The following is a 22,653-nucleotide window of genomic DNA, read 5'->3' as shown; positions in this document are numbered from 1 at the left end:
ATGTGGGAAAAAATAGGGACCTTGTGACTACAAGCTAACTGAGGTGAATGTATATTTATTTTAGAAGCTGCAGGCCCAGCCTCTAACTTAAATTATGAGAATCTTTTTAATGTGAAAAGTCTATGCTGTTGAAAATACACGTTTTCCTAGTTTTCTATAAATGGTAGCAAGGTGTTCTATCTGAAAACATCCAGCTAGATCACCTTGAAAAATCCATATTGAATACCTGCTTTGAGTGTTTGACTTGAAGGAAAGCACTATCATTAGTGGGGTCTACCTCTTTGATAGCTTTATGTCTTAAGGGTCTAACAGTCTTACTACCCTCCCCCTGGCAGGTAAAAGAAGATCCTGACCGTAAGGGTTGTGGGACCTTGGTTTTTATTACCAAGGACTCAGGTGACATTTCTTTATAAATTTTTAATAGCAAACCATTTGAGGTACCTTTAAACTTTCTAGAATAAGCAGAATAAATATGCAATTGCTACTAATAGAATAATTTAGACAACTATGGTTTTTCTAGGACGCTTTCCAATTCTGTGATCTTATGAAGGACTACCCAGAATTTCCAAAGAATAGATTGTGTACGTGTGTGTGTGTGTGTGTGTGTGTGTGTGTGTGTGTGTTTGACTCTAATTTGTTTTGGTGTGGAAATATGGATTTTTTTTTCTGTTCTTATGCCTTCCTACAAAACTGTAATATCCAAAGGGTAAGCAACATGTCTGTAATTTTCTTTATAGTCCCACCATTCTCCCACTATAATTCTATTATGCTTTGTTTGTATAGAATATCTGACAGCCCAGTACAGATAGAGCTACAGTTATTTAAACAAATCTATTTTATGTTTGGGTTTGTACCAAAACAACTTTGAGGGCTGTGATCTATGTAACAAAACGTTTCTTTAGAAAGTTATTTGCCAAAAAAAAAAAAAAAAAAAAAAAAGAAAGTTATTTGCCTCCATCTTTCTTTAAGTAGCAAACTCCGCTAGTGCACTATATTGTTTTTTTCCCATTAGAACCTTTTATTCTGATTATGTTGGTGCTTCAAGAAAACAGCTTAGCCCATACTTCATTGTGCCCTGAACTTATGACACCAAGTTGTATTTGGCCAATTAGGAACAAGGTCAAGCTGCATTCTTCTTAGGTCTATTCAGTTAATAAATGGCACTTAACTGATGGTTTTCATATAATCTCTAACAAAAACTCATAAGTTGCATTGATTATTCCCCAAGAGGTGAGACACCAATGTAATTCAGGTGAGCCGCTCTGAAAAGATTCATCAGCTTCCTGTCCCACTCTAGCCAGATTTTCTGGAAAACCATGGGAAAAGACTGAAATTCTCCACCAATCTGGGACTGCAAGTGAGTTGTCACAACATTCACTGGGAAAAACAAGATTCCCAACACGGCACCCAACAGACTTCCACAGATAAAATCTGTGACCAAATGAGTGCTGTGAGTTGTTGTGGTAGGCAGATATTCCTTAATGGGACCTAGAAGGCCAAAGGAAAGGACATTCCTGAATCCATTATGGAAAAGAACAGGTACCAAGCTTCTATAATACTAATTCCATGGCATTTGAGTGCCTTGAAAGCCTGGTAAGTGCTTGTAAATTTGTCATGATGCTTGTGATCTTGAAGCAATATCTGAACTCTTTCCAATGGAATGAAAATTGCTTCTGTTGTCCCTGCAAGCACGGTTGCCACACTGTGGGTTGCAAACTCAGAGGTACTAATGCTTTCAGAGAAGGCAAGATAAATCCTCATATGGACCAGACGTAAGTGCCAGCATAGCTGTCTTCTGCATCAGTGGGGGAAGGATTCCGCGGTACAGTTTTCAAAAACCATCCCTCCCCAACTGAAGCCCTGCATCCCAGGTTTTGATTCCATACAGCTTTCCGAGTGGGAAAAGTGATTGCTACGTTGCTGAAAGCTGCACAGTGACCACACAAATAATGCTTCATTTCACCAGCATTTGTAGTATGAGGTGATAGATCTTGTTGGGAAGATGTTAGAAGGGGTAGCCTCTTGTCATGAGCTTCTGAATCCACCATGTTGCTTAAGAGCTTTTTTCTTCATGAAGGATATTTTTAACTTGTAACACTATCTGGGCCTGATGTTTGGAGGGGGGGGTATTTTTTTGATAAATTTCTCCGTTTCTCCCATTGTTACTGGTCTGTTAGGTTCTTTCTTCTAGGAAGAAGAAAACTTTGATACGGGATTTCCTGAAATATCTAGGCTCCATGAGAGTCTTGCCACAAAAAGAAAAATAAAATAGCCAATGACAGCCATCTCCCTGCTAAATCATGCCATTGCAATGGGCACCCAGCTCTGTGCCTGGTTGCCACCAGCCAGCACATCGGAGAGCCTGTGAGCAGCGGCCAGTGGCCACACGGGCACTGACCTTGTCCAAACCCCCCCTCAGTGCACTGGAAAATAAGATCCACTTTTCAGAAGTTCATTTTGAATACAAATACAGAAGCACCTTAATAGAGTTTATCTCATTGAGTTGTTGTCTTACTAACCAATAAGTTTTCTATTTTGTCTTGAAAGATGGACCCTGTATTGTCAACATCAGTTCCAGTTTACTCGTTGAGACTGGATAAAGAATATGAAGTGCGTGTGAGATCTAGACAACGAAACTCTGAAAAATATGGCGAGTTCAGTGAGGTGCTCTATGTAACACTTCCTCAAATGAGTCCATTTGCATGTGAAGAAGGTAAAAGATTTAAAATTGCAGCCAACATGGATTTTGTCAATAGAGTAATACATTGCCTACATTGTCAGAGTGTTGGTCAGACCATGATCCATTAGCATCAAAAGTCAGGGTGAGAGACCTCAAGTTCACTCTTTTTAACAGATCTTATTCATTACAAAAGCAGAAGGAGAACTTCGTGTGTGATGATTTAATTCAGGAAATGTCTGGAGGTAGATGTAAGCTAGAGAGGGGAGGACGCACTAAGATATTAATGGGATATCTCTGGATATCAGACTTTCAGATGATTCTTTTGTTTATATGTTTCTATATTTCTAAAGATATCTATAATGAGTTTGTTTTGCATTTATAATCAGAAAAAAATGCTTTTTAAATGCATAGTGAAGAAATACTGGATCCATATGGATAGATGGATATATGACATCTAAGAGAAAGCCTAATATTGTGTCAGCATACGTAGTCGATGGCAGCTACTTATTGGTTTCAGAAAGGTTAGGCACGGCTTTTACCTGGAGATAAGCCTGAAAAGTAGTATGCTAGTTATGTGCCAGAATGACATGGAACATTTGAAGATCCTACATATGAAAAATACAAAGATAATTCAAGTTCAAAGAAATGAGATCTATGAATTGAGAATAAAAGAATTAGAACTTTTGATACAGAAATAAAGAAATCTGCTTAACAATGAACAGTAAGTATATAAAGTTGTCACTCCCATGTGGGAATTAGCTGTATTGCATCTATAGTGAAGAACAGAAGGTTTACAGGGCTATGTATGAGGAGCTGAGGCTTGCTGATGAAACAGTCACAAGCTATAGAGAAATTAAATTTCTCTTTCTGCATGGATGCTACAGGTAGAACCCATGATACTAAAGAGCACTTAAATGAAAATGCCTGTAGCATCATTTTTTCCTAAGTTCTAGTTAACAGGCTTGTTCTTTTAAACAATATTTGACATAATGAAATTCTGGTTTAAAAAGCACATTTGCCACACACTCTTTAAGCTTTTTATGATGTCATTTAATTCAGTTAGGCATAGATCTTTTAATTGGTTTTTCCTTCCATGTTTAAAAAAAAAATAAGTTCTAGCTTTGTTGTATTCCTGAATATGTTACTGATAGAAAGTTACAGATACCACAAGATACAAAATGCCATTCTCTGCTCCACTAATTCTCTATAGTATCCATAATATTTGCCTTGGGGATTTTGATAAAAATAAAATAAAAATAACAAAGGAATATTTCAGCATAAAAAAATCCTACTTTTAATGAAACAACAATAAAGTGAATTTCACTGGTCTTTTCATGTAAAGCAGATAACCCTGATGAAGAGGTGGAGAAAAGAGAACCCCCCTCCTGCACTGTTGGTGGGAAGATAAATTGGAGCAGGCACCTAGGAAAACAGTATAGAGTCTTGAGAATGGAGTATTAAAAATAGAAATACCATTCAATCCAGTAACTCTACTACTGGGTGTTTCCCCAATGAAAACACTAATTTTAAAAAGTATATATACCCCCCCGGCCTCATTGCAATAGCCAAGACAGAGAAGCAGCCTAAATGTCCATCACTAGGCAAATGGATAAAGAAGTTGTGACACATATATACAACGGAATATAGTAAGAATGAAATCTCACTATTCCCAACAACATAGATGAAGCTAGAGGGTATTATGCTAAGTGAAGTAAGTCGGACAAAGAAAGACAAACACCCTGTGATTTCACTGATATGTGTAATCTAAAAAAACAAATCAAATGAACAACAACAAAGCAAAAACAGAAACAGACTCATAAATACAGAAAACAAACTGGTGGTTGCCAGAGGGGAGGGGAGGACATGTGGGGGAGGATGGATGGAATAGATGAAGGGAATTAAGTGATCCAGATTTCCAGTCATAAAATAAATAAGTCACAGGGATGAAAAGTACAACATAGGGAATGTAGCCAGTACTACTGTGATAGCGTTGTAGGGTGACAGGGAGTGACTACAGCTATCACCGTGAGCCCTGAATAATGTGTCAGATTGTTGAATCGCTATGTTGTACACTTGTAATTAATAGAACATTGTATGTCAACTATGTTTCAATTAAAAAGTGGGTAATACTGGGAACCTACTGCAGGCACCTGGTAGGCACTTGGTCTTAAGCAATGAAATTTTATGAACAAATCCCCCCAATTCTGCCATCAAATAGAAGTTGGGGCCCCCAGTAGTGAACTTCTGTCAAGGATATTTTGTAAACTGTAAAATTGATGCCTGCATGTTTAAGAAGTTTTTCATGAGTCAAAAATAGAAACTCTGCTGCCCTCTTTTTGATGGATCCTCAGTCTGGAGGATAAAAAAATATATATTACCATATGAAATTTAAAAAAAAAAGGTGAGAGAGGGAGAGGGAGGGAGGAGGAAGGGGGGAGGAGGAGAGGGAGGAGGAGAGAGGAGAGGAGAGGAGAGGAGAGGAGAGGAGAGGAGAGGAGAGGAGAGAGGAGAGGAGAGGAGAGGAGAGGAGAGGAGAGGAGAGGAGAGGAGAGGAGAGGAGAAAGAGAGGAGGAAGGAAGGAAGGAAGGAAGGAAGGAAGGAAGGAAGGAAGGAAGGAAGGAAGGAAGGAAAGGAGGGAGGGAGGGAGGGAGGAACTAAGTGGACATTATTTGGGTAAAGTCGTATGTTAACAAACAGCATTTTTTTTCTAGAGCTGAAGCCATTAATGATATACCCTGAACACATCAGATGCTTAAAACAGTTGTTGTGGATTTTTTGATATAAATATGGATTGTGCTTCAACTGTTTGCTTTTTCTTCACTTCGATGTTTTTTCATATATGAAAGGATTTGAAGAAGTGGACAGAGATGTTCTTGGAATAGAAAATACTCCCACGTCATTACATTCTGTTTTAGTGGTTATCAAGAGAAATCACTGACTTCACTAGATGAATACAAATTAAATATTTTTATGTAAAAAAGTGAAATGTAAACTTCAAGTATTCCCAATTCTATGAGTGAGATAATACTCTTTTGTGTTTCAGACTTCCAGTTTCCATGGTTCTTAATTATTATCTTTGGAATATTTGGGCTAACGATGATATTATTTTTATTCATATTTTCTAAACAACAAAGGTAGGTGTGAAATAACCTATGTAGATGTTTTTGCTAGTGTTTAGATTTCCAGATGTGTTTCCATTTGTTACTTGATATCTTTTTTGCAAATCAGGAGTGAAAATTTTAATTAATGCAGTAAAATGTTATCTCTAGTTATACATTTACAGCTTTTTTGTGCCCATCATAGAGAATTCATGGGTGTCTGGTCTATCTGGGAAGATGTATAGCATATTAAGAGGCTAGGGGCTGCATACCTTGTGATAGGCACCCCTTAACAAAACTGTTATCTCAGAGCTGCCCCTTGATCTCTCCAAAGTCCTAAGCAAACTGGCCCATTCATTCTAGGACAACAAGGTTATCCTACATTTGTAAACACAGCTAAAATTCTAAGTTTAAAGAAATTCTGTTCTATATTCTCTTGTTGCCAAAAGACTCAGATTCTAAAAAAAAAAAAAAAAAAAAAAAAGACTCAGATCCTAGTAATTATTTCTGCAACTGCTGCTTAATCTCATTTGAGTCCCTTAACCTCTCTGGGCTGTATGTTCTCATGGGTAACAAAAGCATGCTAGATTATATGACCCTTAAATTTCTCTTGAGCTATATGAGCTGTCACTCTATTTTTCTTCCTGAAAGAAATTCCACACACAAAAAAATAAAAAATAAAAAAAGAAATTCCACACAGACTACAGGAAATTATAATACAAAATATAGGAAAAGATATTGGTACTGATTGTAAATTTTCTTACATTTACAGTATTTTTAAGTCTTTAAGATTAAGAGGTTGATCTTGCCCCTTCTCCTAGAACTAGGGTAACTAACCCTCCCAGTTTGCCTGGAACTTTCCTGGTATGAGTACTGAAAGTCCTGTGCCTTGAAAAAGCCCTCAGTTCCAGACAAACCAAGATGGTCAGTCACCCTACCTAGAACGGAAGGCACTTTCTGCAGCTGAGCCAGGAGGCATCTACAAATCAAAACAGGATCTATGTAAATACATTACAAAAGCTTTTTAATTAGAGTTGCATCTTCAGTTCTATAATATAAACCAAACGGACAAAATTCATTATGCAAAATTTCATTTTGCATCTAACCTTTGAGCAACATTTTTTTTACAAGCACAAGTATTATACAGTTTTCAATTGTTTGGGGAAAAAGTAGTAAATAAATTTATAGAATTTTAATTTATATATTTAAGTTATGCCAACAACAAAGGAGCCAAATTATTCTGTTGATTTGAATTTATTGATTTATACAGTTGATGGGCAATTTATACATAACTACAGTAGACAGACCCAGTATGTATATAAAGTAATTCACTCTTAACAATAGCTGTCAAAAAAAAACAATAGCTGTCAATTTTTTTTGTTTTTTTAATAGCTGTCAATTTTTAGTCATTGTGAAGACCATGTAAATTTGTTACATTGTTTAATTATATTAATTAACAATATTTCAAAGAAAAATAATTCTCTCAACAAATAGAATTCTAAAGAAAATATAGTAACCATTGTATAAGAGTGTTTTCTGAGAATAATGAAGTTCTTAACTTTGACATTTAGTCAGAATTACCAAATTATAAAATTGTTCTGAAATCTTTATCTCTCAAATTTCCTGTACTAAATTAAGTCCTTTGTAGAAAAGAATTAGTTTTGTTCTTTCATTTACCCATAAAAACGTTGTCATGATCAAAATGTCCATGTTCCAATGAAAGTAAAAAATGGAAGAAAACAGTTGTCAGCAGGTGTGGAACAAACATGAAGTTCTAATAATTAAAATGATTAAAATGATACTCCAAAGAAGGAGGGACTTATGTCAGCTTTCCCCAAAATGTTAGGGCTCTAAAGGGCATCAGGTCCTACATGTTGTTTGAAGTGTTGAGTCCATGCCACTTTTCATTTTCCAGATAATTGAGAATCAACTGTAGCAAGATTTATAATGTAATTTGGATTTGAATAAAATGAGAGCAAAGTCCCATAGTTTCACGCCAGTTCAGCTGCACTTTGTTTTCAGTCATTCCCACCATCCGACTCATCCCAGCCTTCCAGCTATTACTAATCAGGAAACTGGATCAGCATAAAACAGAAGTGGCAAACTGGCCACCCAAAAGCCAAACCCTGCCTGCAGATCCTAATGTTTTGTTACTTGATGTTATGTTGATTTGCTACAAAATGTTGACAGACTAGGGAATTCCCACATAAAAATCCAGATTTCCAGGGCATCTTTAAAAACTGAAAGATCTAGGGAGACTCCGTTGATATTCCTGCATGGCAACATATGCTGAAGCAGGGGGCAACTATTCCTTTTGGTAAGGGCATGTGTTCTGTCACCATTCCCAACCCTCCCTATGACGTGACAGCAGGCCTGCTTCATTCATTTGCATGACCTGCTTGAAGCCTAAAGGCCACCAGGTGTGTCATCCTGGCATGAATTCATTTAGAGATGCAGGACCAAATAACACCACAGCATGACAGAAGGCAAAGGACCTGGGTTTTGGAGTTGGGTACTTTGGATTTGAGCCCCAGCTGTGCCAAGTATTAGTGTATGATTTTAATGCATTCCTTAAATTTCCTAAATCTTTCCACAAATAATGTCATCTGCCTCCCTAGTAGTTGTAAGAATTAAATAAAATGTTTAGTGTATGGCTGACAAACTTGTTTTATAAAGGGCTTCTTAGGCTTCTGGGGCCATGCAGCCTCTGTCACAGCTACTCAACTCTGCCACTGTGGCATGAAAGTAGTCATAACACTGTGCAAACTAATGAATATGACTGTGTTCCAATAAAACTTCATTTATAAAAACAGAGAACAGACCAGATTTAGCTGTCAGGCCATTATTTGTCAGCCCACAGGTTATTGCAAAATATATCTTATTGTGTCTGGTTTATCAGAGGCATTCAAAAAAATGGTAGCAGTTATTATTGATAATTTATATTTTTTCTATATCTTCTATTCATCAGTACAAAGTTGTTTTAACACTGGCCTCACTAAGTAAACCTAGTGGAGGCTACCTACAGCAATTTAAAAAATGGAATTCAGCTTATTCCTTGGTTAAGTAAAAAAGCAGATGGAAATATTCAGAGAATGGGTTCCCTATTGAATAGACTGGACTGTCCATTCACATTAGGTTGAATATCAGCTAATCTCCCAAAAGCAGTTTATCATCCCTGCCCAACAGTGGCATCTCTGACTCATAAAAAACAAATGAGTTGACTGGAATAGCTAATCTCTGAGTTTTTTTCCAGAGCTACAATGTTCATTTTAAGACATAAATTCTAGTTGCACTATTAACAAACTAGATAAGTGAGGCATTCAAATGTATTCAAGATGTGTTTAATTGAGCACCTTCTATGTGTCAGGAATTGTTCTAAGTACTAGGGATATGATAAAATGCAAGACAGGTAGAAGAGACATTGAAATGAATTATGGTCAAAAAATAATTTAAATATTTAGAACAGAAAATTTAAGGGCATCATAGAATTGGGTATTTAGATCCATACTGATCCATGCTGATCCATACTAAAGATATTTCAAATTTAGTATTTCCCAGCCGAAATGAACCCGGCAATGACACCTGGTTTATGATATCAATCTTAGATAATTTTATTTAAGTGAGCCATGGTGTAAACTTAGCTTAGTCCATCCTTTTTTGAGGGTGCAAATAATTTGCATGTTCACTGGCTCTTTCTTTCTTTCTTTCTTTCTTTCTTTCTTTCTTTCTTTCTTTCTTTCTTTTTCTTTTTCTTTTCCTTTCTTTCTTTTTCTTTTTCTTTCTTTCATTTCTTTTTTCTTTTCTTTCCTCCTCTTCTCTGCCAATTACTGATGAGATGTCCATTAAAATTACCATCCTTATAGATGGAATGGAAGTTGACTTCAGATGGAATCAAATTTCTCATTCCCAAATACTAATGCTGATTCTCAATAAAGACATAAGGGGAAAAAAGATTTTAGGAAACCATGTTTTATTTAAATTGACTTCACATAAGGGCTTTTTTTATTGTTTCTTTTTTTTTCTATAGTTTTTCCCCATTATTTACTACTTAATATTTTCTTTCTCATATTCTGCATATGTGGAGCACCAGAATATTTGGAATAAGTAATAATGCTACCAATATTTTATTTCTATCTTTTGAAATAAGAGAATGTATAACTTTACAGATAAGTCAAACCTAAATTTCATTTGTTTTCAAGGATTAAGATGCTGATTCTTCCCCCGGTTCCAGTTCCAAAGATTAAAGGAATTGATCCAGATCTCCTCAAGGTACTAATAAATTATCTAAGAGATCAATAACACTAATCAAATGCTTCCTAAAGACCATTTGTCTTATGTAGAAAGCTTTTGCAAGCTATCTGTATCACATTTCACTTTTTAACCCCTCTGGAGAAAAGTGTTTCAAAGTAATATATCTTAAAATTATGAGAATGTTGGGCAGCCCTGGTGGACCAGCGGTTTAGCACCACCTTCAGCCCAGGGTGTGATCCTGGAGACCCGGGATTGAGTCCCACTTCAGGCTCCCTGCGTGGAGCCTGCTTCTCCATCTGCCTGTGTCTCTGCCTCTCTCTCTCTGTGCTTCTCATGAATAAATAAATAAAATCTTTAAGAAAAAATTATGAGAATGTCTTGTATATTTAAAAGTTCTAAAACATTTTTTTTAGGAAAAGTTCTACACTGTGTTTTTGATTATATGGTTTTGTTACTATTGTTCTTATTGCAACCATAAATTTAGTCTCTGAATGTTGTTTGTGTGAGTTTCTTTTCAGAGATTTCATTTTCTCTCTGTTTCCTAGGAAGGAAAATTAGAAGAGGTGAATACAATCTTAGCCATTCATGACAACTATAAACCTGAATTCTACAACGATGACTCTTGGGTTGAATTCATTGAGCTGGATATTGATGACCTAGATGAAAAGACCGAAGGATCAGACACAGACAGACTTCTAAGCAACGACCATGAGAAATCACTTAACATCCTTGGGGCAAAGGATGATGACTCTGGACGTACCAGCTGTTATGAACCTGACATTCTGGAGACTGATTTTAATGCCAGTGATGTGTGTGATGGTACTTCAGAGGTTGCTCAGCCACAGAGGTTAAAAGGGGAAGTAGATCTCTTGTGCCTTGACCAGAAGAATCAAAATAACTCACCTTCTACTGATACTACCCCTACCACTCAGCAGCCCAGCATTATCCTGGCGAAGGAAAACAAACCAAGACCACTTCTAATTAGTGGAACTGAGTCAACTCAGCAAGCTGCCCATACTCAGCTAAGCAACCCGAGTTCACTGGCAAACATTGACTTTTATGCCCAGGTAAGCGACATTACTCCAGCGGGGAGTGTAGTCCTTTCCCCAGGCCAAAAGAATAAGGCAGGGATATCTCCATGTGACATGCCTCCAGAAGTGGCCTCACTCTGCCAAGCTAACTTCATCATGGACAATGCCTACTTCTGTGAGGCAGATGCCAAAAAGTGCATCACTGTGGCCCCTCACGTCGAGGCTGAATCACGTGTAGAGCCAAGCTTTAACCAGGAAGACATTTACATCACCACAGAAAGCCTTACCACTACCGCTGGCCAGTCTGGGACAACTGAGAGGGCTGTGAGTTCTGAGATGCCTGTCCCAGACTATACCTCCATTCACATCATCCAGTCTCCGCGGGGCCTTGTGCTCAATGCGACTGCCTTGCCCTTGCCTGACAAAGAGTTTCTCTCATCATGTGGCTACGTGAGCACAGACCAACTGAACAAAATCATGCCGTAGCCTTTCTTTGGTTTCCCACGAGCTGCATATTTAATGGTGAAGCGTGGGCTAGGGCGTGAGTGCTTAAACCAAAATAATGTTTAAACCTTTTCGGGGGGGGATGGGGGAGTGGATTCTAAATGCCTTTTCCTGAAATGTTGAAACATAATATTAAAAAAAAAAAAAGAAAATAAGAAGGCCGAATCAGATGGATATTCCTATTGTGAATTGTAAATATTTTAAAGAATTGTCTCAAAGACTGTTTAGTGGCAGTGATTGTCTTGTTAATGTGGGTGTTAATTTTGTGATACTAAGTATTGAATGGCTGTTTTTAATGTATAGTAAATCATGCTTTTTGAAAAAGCGAAAAATCAGGTGGCTTTTGAAGTTCAGGAAAATGAAATGCAAATCAGCACAGGCTAATTTTTTTTTAATGATTGGGAACTAAAATTATAGGTAAGAAGGCAAAAAAGTAGTTTGGATATGTAAAACATTTATTTTGACATAAAATTTATAAAGATATTTTTAATAATTTACACTTCAAGCACGGCTATTTTATATCACACTACACACTGTGTACTGTAGTTCATGCAGACCCATCTAAAGAATGTAGCAACTACAGTCTAAAGCTAGTTTTACTGCTTTGGTCAGTACACCTAAAGAAAAACAAATTAACAAGTTAGTTTTTTACCAGGCCCTTTTTATACCTCCATTCTTAAACAATCCTAAAATGATTGTAGTTACCTGCATTACTGGAACAGGCTCACCTTATTTAAAAAAATTTTTTTAAATGTGTTCATTGAGAAAACTTTTAAGATGGATGTGCAGGTCAACTCATCATGAACCAAAACAACTCTTTCTTACCCACATTTTGGTTCATTGCAGAGAGCTCCACACAAGGAGAAGTAGGAAGGATAGCCAGTCAGTTTGGCAGGCTGCTTGGGTGCTACTGTGGCACGTACAGTGAGCTCTTTAAGGCAGGCCGACCACGAGAGGTAGGCCCCAGAAGCTCTGCAGTAGCATCTCTTCAGATACAACTTGACTTTATTACGTGGTTACCTAAGAAGGGAATAAAGTACAAGAAGCATTTTGTAAGTTGAAGCAGGTCGAAGTGAAGTTAACCAGATCATGGAATAAAAAGGTCAAGAAACAGGTTCTTGTTTCACAGCCAATAACCAGACACATATACCCACTACTCCTGGTAACAAGAAGCAGAAGAAACAAGATTTTTAAATCCCCACAGATAAGTCAAAATTATCCTAAACCCATAGCAGAAACTTTCTCCCTCACCAGACCCTTTCTTTGGTTTATTTAAAGTAGCAATGAAGACGTCTCCTCATTTTGTATTTCCCCTCTGAGTGGCTTGGCCTCAAAGCGGGTAGTCAGAAGAACAAGGGGGCCGAAGTAATGTATAAATTATTATCGTTCAATCCCTTGGTAACCTCAGCACCATTCTTAGGAGCGTTGGGATTGGTCCCCAAAAGGTTTGTCAAAGGAGAATCTCATCTCACTGAAGAATGCTTCTCACCTTAAGTATTTTTTTTTTTTTACATTTAATGAAACTTTAAAGTTCGCTGTAACTTAAATAGTATTTGCCATTTAGCTCAGACCTTTTTAGGAAACAGGCTTAATGGTTGGTAATTTTAAATTCCCTCTTTCTTGCAGGAAGGACAGTGAAAAGCTAGAACTGGGTGTTCCAAGTTCAATATGTTACTTTGTAATAGGTGTTTCATAGATTTTTCTGCTACCTTGCTGCTATGGTTTTCTCTAAGAGCTACATCATTTAGTTTCATATACAATTTCATCAGTGTAGAACCTAATTCAACTTAAAACTGTGTGCTTGGGAAAACTATCTTACTATTTCACAATAGGCTGACAACAATTTCTATAGCCAAAAATAGCTAAATACCTCAATCGGTCTCAGAATGTCATTTTGGTACTTTGCTGGCCACACAAGCCATTATTCACTAGTATGACTAGTTGTGTCCTGCAGTTTATATTTAACTTTCCTTATGTCTGTGGATTTTTTTCCTTCAAAGTTTAATAAATTTATTTTCTTGGATTCGTGGTAGCATGCTTCTTTTGTCAAACACCCACCTGAAGATCACCCTAAGCCAGACTGCATACTCTTCAGTTCTTCTCACTTGAAGGGGAGCTTAGCACAATTGGCTTAAACACATTGGCAATGGATGTGGAGATTTTTGCAATGTGCTGGCAGCTCCCCACCTCTCCTTTTTGAGGAAACAGGAGCCTAGCTCAAAAATATTATTCTGGCTTGCCTGGACTGTGCCTTTCTCCTCAGGCTGCAACACCCCATGGGCGGAGGCTTTTAGCGCCATGTTTTGGATGCGTCCGAGCTTGCATGACACGGGCGGTGGGGGTGGTGAGGGGGAAAAAGTGGTGCTTGAACACTGTCTTTTAGCTTCATCTCTAGCTGGAGCTGTTGCTTGGGAGGAGGGAAAGCAGCTCCTCCTGTACCAGGCACACATTAGCAACAGTTGGTCAGACTGGCTACTTGCCATCATGGGAAGCACATAAGTCAGGCCTGTGTGTGGGAGACAGGGCGGGGTGGGGGCGAAGGGGTCCTGAGGGAGCGGTAAAGCCATGAAGCAACAGTTCCTCCCCAGGACAGGTTCCAGGCAGGTTACCTAACAAATCACAGTCTCTTGTGCAGGCCCTAGGTCTGAGAAGCGAGAGTCTGTGAGGACACCGAGAAGCCCACAAGAACAAGTATTTATTGCTGCAGCAAGTTGAGTGCAAACTGCCACAACTCTTCATTACACTAGAGGGTTTACATTCAATATGGAAATAAAAATTCTCTACCTGCCGCATCTGCCCTTGGAGCAACTATTACCTGAAAGAACCATGGCTGAAGCCTCAGGGTTTCCTGATTTGGAAATAGGGTTTAGACCATCATCTCTCTTCTGTCACTAAGATATTGGAACACACACTGCCTTAACTTACAAAACCAGCAAAAGCTCACCACTTTAAGCACTAAACATTTCTTACAAATGCTTTACAAAAGTCAGCCTTGTGATATTACAGGCTTATCATTCATCTGAGGTGCTTCAAGGTATTAGGAGGGGAGGGGGAGGAGGGCCGGTTTACTTCTCCCTTGGATTAAAAGAGCACAACCCTTACTGATATGTTGAAGGTGGCCATACATGTGCTTCTGTACGTAAACTTCTCAGTGGTTCTACTACGACATGCTAACACTGAGGTCTATTCACAAGGTATAGTATTTACATATTTACATAGTTTTACACCAAAATACTAAATGTTCATGTTCTCTCTGTGTAGGATAAGAAATGGGGGGAAAGTGCACATTACTTAAGTCCAAATGCTTTAGTTTAGAATCCAAGACTCTATATAATTTGCTCAGCCTTCTTTGCTAACTTAATATGTAAAGACTGTATAAAGGGTACAGCTTCTGAATAAGAATTTGACCTTTGGTTAACATTCAAGCCCTGTTCTTTGAAATCTAATAAGTATTATGCCAACTTTATTAACATAGGCAATTAACATCTCTACTCTTTGCTTATACCTCTTCCTGCACCTGAAAAGCTCCCAATTAACCAAACCTGCCTGTCAGAATTTTCCTCATCCTTCATGGCCCACCTCAAACGCCTTCTTTATATAGCCCCCGATTCCCTTCAGCTTAAGTGATCACTACCCCCTCTTAAACCATTTTTTTTAAAAATATTTTATTTATTCATGAGAGACACAGAGAGAGAGGCAGAGAAATAGGCAGATGAAAGAAGCAGGCTCCATGCAGGGAGCCCGACGTGGGAATCGATCCCGGGACTCCAGGACATGCCCTGGGCCGAAGGCAGGTGCTAAACCACTGAGCCACCCAGGGATCCCCCCTCTAAAACCATTTTTAATGATGCTATAAGCATCAAAGTGTTATAAACACTCTGGTCATTAGCTCACCTAACAACCACATAAAATGGATTTACCAACATGTATTCTGGGGCATAACTGTTCTCTGAAATGTTCTTAAATGAGTAGTTCTGTGATCACATAAGTTTGGAAAACATTTCATACTACACTTTCCTTTGGGAGGGCCAGTGTGCCTCTTGACATTTTAAAGCTTCTACAACACGCAAACATATACACACACCTGTTTAAATTTAACACATCACTTCCTACTTTATTTAACAGCGAAAAATATAATGATGAAAGAGTGCCCATTATTGTATCTATTAACATTTGGGGAAAGCTGCTCTGAGAATTCATAGATCTAACATGAAATAAAGTTATAACAAATTTCAGATAAATGTGAATCTGAACAAAGCATCTTTCTGTGATGCCATTAAACTTTCTCCATAAAACTTCTTAAATAAAAGGCAAAGCAGCTATATCTTTGAAATAACCACAGATTCTTTGCAACTCAGATAACATTACTGCTTTTCACATATAGAATGACATTTCCTAAGAGCTCAGAGGTCGTGAACCTTTGTTGTCTGCTCTGTGACAATGACTATCTCCCTGAAACACTGTATTTCTCATCTCCTCAGTGGAAGACTGGAGGAGGAGGATGAACACGTGGGACTTACCAACATCAATAAATTTGCAGTCTCATTTGGTGTACCTAGTTTTGTCTGAAAGGTTTACGACACTAAGAAATTCTTATATCACTCTCTGTGAAGAGGAGCATATTTTGCTGTAAAGCTACAGAATAATATGTATCTGTTATTATGTGAACAAAAATAATTCACGCTTTACTGCTGTCTGCTGAGTTAAAAAAAAAAAATACCGAACAGAACTTCAAACATAATAGACTTTTGTACAGTAGTCCCAGGAAGCCATCTTTGTAGGATGTATAGGAAAGCAATTTTCTATTGATTTTTTTTAATTGTACATGAATTGTCCTGTGGGCATTAGGAGATTTTACTAGCATTTTCTGTGAGGATGAAATAATCTGTCATGAAATTGCACTCTGGCTTTCCCAATATTACTGTGATCAAAAATCCAAAGTAGAAAAATTTGTATTGTTAGCTTTTTTTTTCTTTTTTAATGGTACTGAATAAGAAAAATGATTTGCATAGTATTTTGATTTCATAAGACACTTTCATATATACTATTACATTTAAACATAACAAATCTGTGTTGTAGGCAACTCAAGATACTACTTTAAACATTTTACAGCCTTATAATTCCAGTGCACCATTGAGTCTACACAACCTTATAATGACATTTTTTTTATAATGAGTAGACACCATTTCTAGCTAACATTTATTAAAGCACTTATCATGTACCAGACACTGGTCAAAGCACTTAACGCACATGAATTTAGTTTAATCCTTACAACAATCCAATTAGGTAAATTCTATTATTCCAAGTTTACTGATGTGAAGACTGAGGCACTTAGTTTAATGAATTTTACCAAAGTGACAAAATTAAGAAATATTAGAGGGATGCTTGGGTGACTCAGCCAGTTCAGTGTCTGACTTTTGGTTTTGGCTCAGAACATGATCTCAGGATCATGGAATGGAGCCCCATGTCTGGCTCCTCAGTCAGCAGGGAATCCTTTTGGCATTCTTTCTCTCTTTCTCTCTCAGATAAATCAATCTTTAAAAAGAAAAGAAATACTAGAGCCAAGGTACAAACACATGCACTCTAGCTCCAGAGCCTAAACTTAGTGCTCACCTCCTTCCAGATGATAATTGTGTCCAGATTGGATGTACATAATGAGACAAAGGTCAGCCAACTACTAAGCACTTAGTAATCCAAGCAGATAGTTCACATTCAGAATTGTTAACCTTTACATAACACAGCATCATCCCTCCATGCCCTCAGGGATCACCATCTAGATTTAATATCTAGGGGAAAGTGAGATCAGAAAATGCTATTTCTGAGTCTTCCATATGACCATGGTGACTTCATCTTGGTGCCACTCCCCTTTCCTCCAAGTTTGCTGCTGGCCAGTGAATGGAACTGGACCACAGACCTACTCCTTTCACTAGTGATACCGTGGATTGAGGTAGGTCAAATTTATTGGTACTCTCTGGTCCCTCTGTTTACCAAAGCACCTCCAAACTAGGCTGTGCAGAGAGGTGTGATTCATGGTTCCCTTTTAGTCACTGAATGTGGGGGGTGTTAAGAGAGGACGCAAACTCCAAGCATTCCTACCCTGCCTATGAACTCAAAACTTCCAACTGACAAGCCCTCAGAAGATGATCACAGGCTGGTAGGTAAAATAAGAGGTTATGCAGGCCTCCTCAAGCCTAATCAATGTGTGGGCAGCACCTCTCCTGGGAGGCCAGGGATGGCATGTATCTGGGGGCCACTACAGGTAGGGCAGGGCCTCAGACACCATACCTGGCAGAGTGACATGGGAGAAAACTAACAGCCTGCCTTCCATGGAGCGAGTTGTGGCCTCTCCCTGGGCCTTGCTTTTCCCATTTGTTAAATGAGTGTTCTGGGCAGATAATCCGGAAGTGTGCTGTTTTAGTACAGTGACCACTAGCCAGCCATACATGCCTTATAAGCATAAAATACACGCTGGATTTCTAAGACAGTACAAACAACAAGGAAAGAAAGAACATAAAATATCTCATTCATAAATTTTTATTTTGATTACATGTTAAAAATGATAATATTTTGGACATACCAGGTTGTAAGAAATAGAGTACTAAAATTTTTTTTTAAATTGTAATGAACTGGTGAGAATTACAACATTCCCAAGGAAATCTTATTTTATGGAGCATGTGAGCACATGGAAAAAGTAAACAAGGTTACTCTCATGTTACTCAATAGGGTTCCTCTCATGAACACGCCCAAGCTGTTACTTTCCCACCTTCCTTCCCAAGGCCACCACTTGGGAAGAAGAACCCAACTTTCTTCAAACCATTCAAGTGTGACAATCTCATTTCTTTAGGAAACTCTGCCCTGTTGCTCACAAAGGTTGGTCTCATACCCCTACCTCCACCTCCAATAACTAGGGAGACAATACAGGGTCAGTTACCTTCCTTCCCAGTCGAAAGGTAAAGACATGTCATCATCACAGTGTCAATGAGAGGCAGAAGCAGTATTGTCCCTCCGTCTACAAAGCCAGCCTTCTTGCTGAACCATAATGCATCCGTCATGCCTCCCTGGCTCCAGGGACAAGCATATTCACAGATAATTATCTAGCAGCCAACATCATAAAGAGGTTTTAAGAACAGTTACTGTGTGCCTAATGTGCACCAGGGATTTTCTAGATGAAGAGGATGTAAGTGCAGCACAGGTTCTGCCCTCAAGATCACACCTGAGACAGGTTCAAACAGAAAGACCGCCATGGCACAGTGAGAAATCAGTGTTAGTGCTCTACGCAGAACTATAACAAAAGCACAAATAATCTGGGAAATAATCAGCCTAGAGCATTGGAGAAAGGTTTTGGTATAAGCTAAAGAAAAAAAAGGGATAGCTGTATCCTAGCTGTATCCTGCTTACATTTCTGCCTATTGGATGGCTTTTCTTCACTATTATCTTTCTAGGACACTCCTGATTGCGACTACAAATGTGGTTGGAGATAGTATAGCAAACAAAACCATTTGAACTGGATATGAATTTTTCCCTCCTTAGTCAACTGGTTATGAGAAATTGCCCATGAGATAGGGCACATGGGTGGCTCAGTCAGTTAAGTGATCAACTGTTGATTTTCACTCAGGTCATGATCTCAGGGTCGTGGGATCACGCTCCCCAGAGGACTCCACACCCAGCATGGAATCTGTTAGAGATTCTCTCTCTGCCCTGTTCACATGCTCTATAAATAAATAAATATATAAATAAATAAAATCTTAGAAAGAAGGGAGGGAGGGAGAGAAGAAGAAAGAAGAAAGAAAGAAAGAAAGAAAGAAAGAAAGAAAGAAAGAAAGAAAGAAAGAAAGAAAGAAGAAAGAAGAAAGAAAGAAAGAAAGAAAGAAAGAAAGAAAGAAAGAAAAAGAAAGAGAAAGAGAGAAAGAAAGAAAAAATTTGCCAATGAAAGCATACATGTAGTCTGAGAGACTGAGGGACAGGAATTGGGCAGGAACAGAAGTCATAGAAGTTTGAACCATCAGTTCATGCAAATTACGCTCCAACCCACTTTCAGACCACTTCCATTTGATGGTGCATTGCTTCTGCACACTTCCAAACCTAAAACATGATTGAACTAGTTAACACATAGTTCATGACTGGCAGTTTAGTTCCATGGCCATTTGATGAGCCATAGGCATTCAGACTCCACCAAGATCCAGTATCAAACCAGAAACTGTTTATCAAAAACTAGAGGACATGGTTTGCTCCCAAACCCTAGGCGTCTGTACTCGGATTCTCCTACTGGCACTATTCAGAAACTCCATACACCATCTCCATTTGCCACAGAAACTTTGGGTATTTTTAAATCTGCTGTAACTCCCAGTGGGCAGGGCTGTTTGTACAACATCCTGGAATTGCTGAAGTGCCGTTTCTCACTCTGGGCCCACTAAAATCCAGCAGCCTTACACAATACTAAATAAATGTTTCAGAACGGACATTCAAATGCAATACATGCTGTCTCCAAAATACAAAGGATCCTGTCAAGCATTTTAGGGTTCACGGTTCAAGGTGCAACAATGAGTTTTATATTTTCAAAGGGATAGTTTGACATATTCCAGACCATTGAACCCCACCCCCAAATGTCTTACTATTTTTAGACCATCCAGGCTAAAGGACAATACAAAGTGATATGGTAAGGGGCAGGTAAAAAGAATCTTTTCCTAACACACATTTTCATCCTGAAACTGTTCTTAGGCTTCTTGACACCATGAATGATTATTTGATGTCTTCATGTATCTTTTACTTCCTTCCGTTTGTCTTACCTCATTGGTTCTTTGTTTTAAGTTAAAACTCTTGGTTACAAGGAACAGAAATCAAAAGCTGGCTAAAAAAAGAGAGAGAGAGAGAGAGAGAGAGAGAGACTTTATCTATAAAGGCAAAGTGGTGTCTCATAAAATCCAATAACAGGAATGAAGAGTCTCATGATGAACTGAAACAAGAAACTGAAAAGGTGTCAAAATCCTGAAAGAAATGTCACTCCATCATTGTTTCAGTCTCCCCCTCTCTGTGTCTCTTTCTCTTTCTTTCCCTCACTCCCTTGAAAATTTGAGTTTCTGTTCCCCAGTGCAATCAGAAGAAGGCAGCCTCCATCAGGTCCTTGATTGATATCACTTCTTTTCCAGCCAGCCAGAAAGAATAACTGAGGATGTTTGAATTTCCATTTTAGATATGAGGAGAATGGACTTTGCTCAGTTTGAGTTAGGTTTCCATTTCTATCCATCCGTGTCAGGTTTTGTTTTGTTTAATTTTGTTTTGTTTTCTGAGAGGAAAGGGTCACATACCATAATCAGGGATGTTGAAATTTTCAGAGAAAGCAGGTTGGGTTGACATCAAACAAAACTATCTACTAGAATTATTATTTCTCAGTGAAAAAGTTTCTTTCATTCTAGATTTTCTTTTATTTTTTATTTTCCTCACTGCCTTTTGGTATTAAACAAACATCTATGCCCAGCTTCTTTTAAGTTTACTACATTCTGAATTGACCTTTTGAGATTTACAGAAGGAATCTGTTTTTGGAAGAGCAAATGATTACTAGGGTCAACATACGGAAAGAGGAATTAGCCACTTGCCAAGTTTGGGCTACTGGTACTGGACCACCAGTCTAGAAGAAAACAGAATCCAGCCAGTTTTCTCTGGTGATGCAGTCAAAGGGCATTGATCAAAGCATGTTTTTGTTATTTACATCTGTTCAATTTTAGTTGACTGAAACATTTGATAAAATCGGTTTTTTTTCTGATTAACTTTCCAGAAGTTAAATTCTTTATTTAAGAACAACCTTAATTTATGTGGTTGAATTTACCACAGTAAATTCTTCACCTACCAAGTGTTCCACATCACTACTTAATGTGGCAAGAAGAAAGAGTTTCAAAAGGACTCATAACCCTTACAAAATCAGCATAGTGACACATAAAATCAAAGGAAAGGTTCGTGACTCTCAGCTAAATATTGAGTAGAAAATAAATATTTTGATAATTTGGGTGCATGTGAGGGAATTGGAGTGTTTTAGCTATCATCTCATCTTTGAAGAGCATATATTTGAGAGGTAAGATGCAATCACAGATGAGGAGGATGAAAAACTTAATCTGGCCTGTGGACTGACCAACACATCTTGGACATGCTGCCAAATCTGGACAGTTTGAATCTCTGAGTGCCCAGTGCAGTGGCTGATGCCAGGTAAGTCAGTGCTATGGGCAAGAACTCAGAAAATACAGTAAATGGGAATATTTTTACGATATTTTACCTGTATTTTTATTAACTATAAGTTCTTACTGCAATTAGACTAATTAAAAGCATAGATTAATGTATGTCTTGTAATTACTAACTTGAATATTTTCTTTCACCTGATTAAGTTGACTGAATTTTGTAGTCGTAAAAGTATGTAGTATTTTATAGTTAAAAGTTTACATTTTTAAAGTGACAAGTAAATATTAAGGCAAAGTTAACATGATCACATCTTACACATGAACATTAATTTCATTTGTTTACTGACTTTAGCCAAGCGTTTTCTACTTACTTATGATGTGCATAAAAGAGGAATTATGCTCCTATCAATGCTGAGACAGAGAACTTAATGAACTTGCCTAGAGCCACACAACTAGTTAGACTATCTGGTACTATACTCACATCTTCTCACAAAAGGTTGTGCCTTCTTTACTCATTTAAACTGTATGGACTTGTATGCTGAGACTGGAAAAATTACAACTATCCTAATAACAATAATCAAATGTGAAAGTGTACAGAAAATATGTGATATCTAAATGAATCATTAATTTCAAAAGAAAATACCAACCTACAGTGATTGCATTACAGTTACGGTTATTAAAAAGCATCAGTCCAAATATAGGCATAATAACATTGTATGGAATGTTTGGTCTCTATTGTGATTTTAAATTTACAGGTCTTCATTCCTTTTCTTTCTAACCAGAATATTCTATATCTTAGTAACACTGTTACTGAAATAATGCTGATAGATAAAATAGATGGGGAAATTTGACTTTATTCTCTAGAGTAATTTAAATAGCAAAAGACTTCTTTAAAATTTAGATAGACCTTAATCTAGTGCATT

At 37.8% G+C, this 22,653-nt stretch overlaps 1 protein-coding gene and 1 pseudogene across 7 annotated transcripts in view; one reads left to right on the top strand and one right to left on the bottom strand.

Annotated features, from left to right (window-relative positions):
• The window catches only part of GHR (growth hormone receptor), a 271,389-nt gene extending 257,802 nt beyond the window's left edge, over positions 1–13,587 (top strand). For all 7 annotated transcript variants that reach the window (XM_035714890.2, XM_035714897.2, XM_035714889.2 and 4 more), the window contains 4 exons: positions 2,548–2,713; positions 5,724–5,814; positions 9,978–10,047; positions 10,575–13,587. In XM_035714890.2, coding sequence (XP_035570783.1) covers positions 2,548–2,713; positions 5,724–5,814; positions 9,978–10,047; positions 10,575–11,546 — 1,299 coding nt within the window. In that variant the 3' untranslated portion in view covers positions 11,547–13,587. The remainder of the gene's footprint in view (positions 1–2,547; positions 2,714–5,723; positions 5,815–9,977; positions 10,048–10,574) is intronic.
• LOC112652646 (mitochondrial nicotinamide adenine dinucleotide transporter SLC25A51-like) lies at positions 1,123–2,151 on the bottom strand (annotated as a pseudogene).
• Positions 13,588–22,653: the final 9,066 nt, after the last annotated feature.

The sequence above is a fragment of the Canis lupus genome, chromosome 4 (assembly GCF_003254725.2).
Source record: "Canis lupus dingo isolate Sandy chromosome 4, ASM325472v2, whole genome shotgun sequence".
Taxonomy (NCBI): domain Eukaryota; kingdom Metazoa; phylum Chordata; class Mammalia; order Carnivora; family Canidae; genus Canis; species Canis lupus.
The sequence above is the reverse complement of the archived record's forward strand: the minus strand, read 5'-3'. Positions and strand labels throughout refer to the sequence as shown.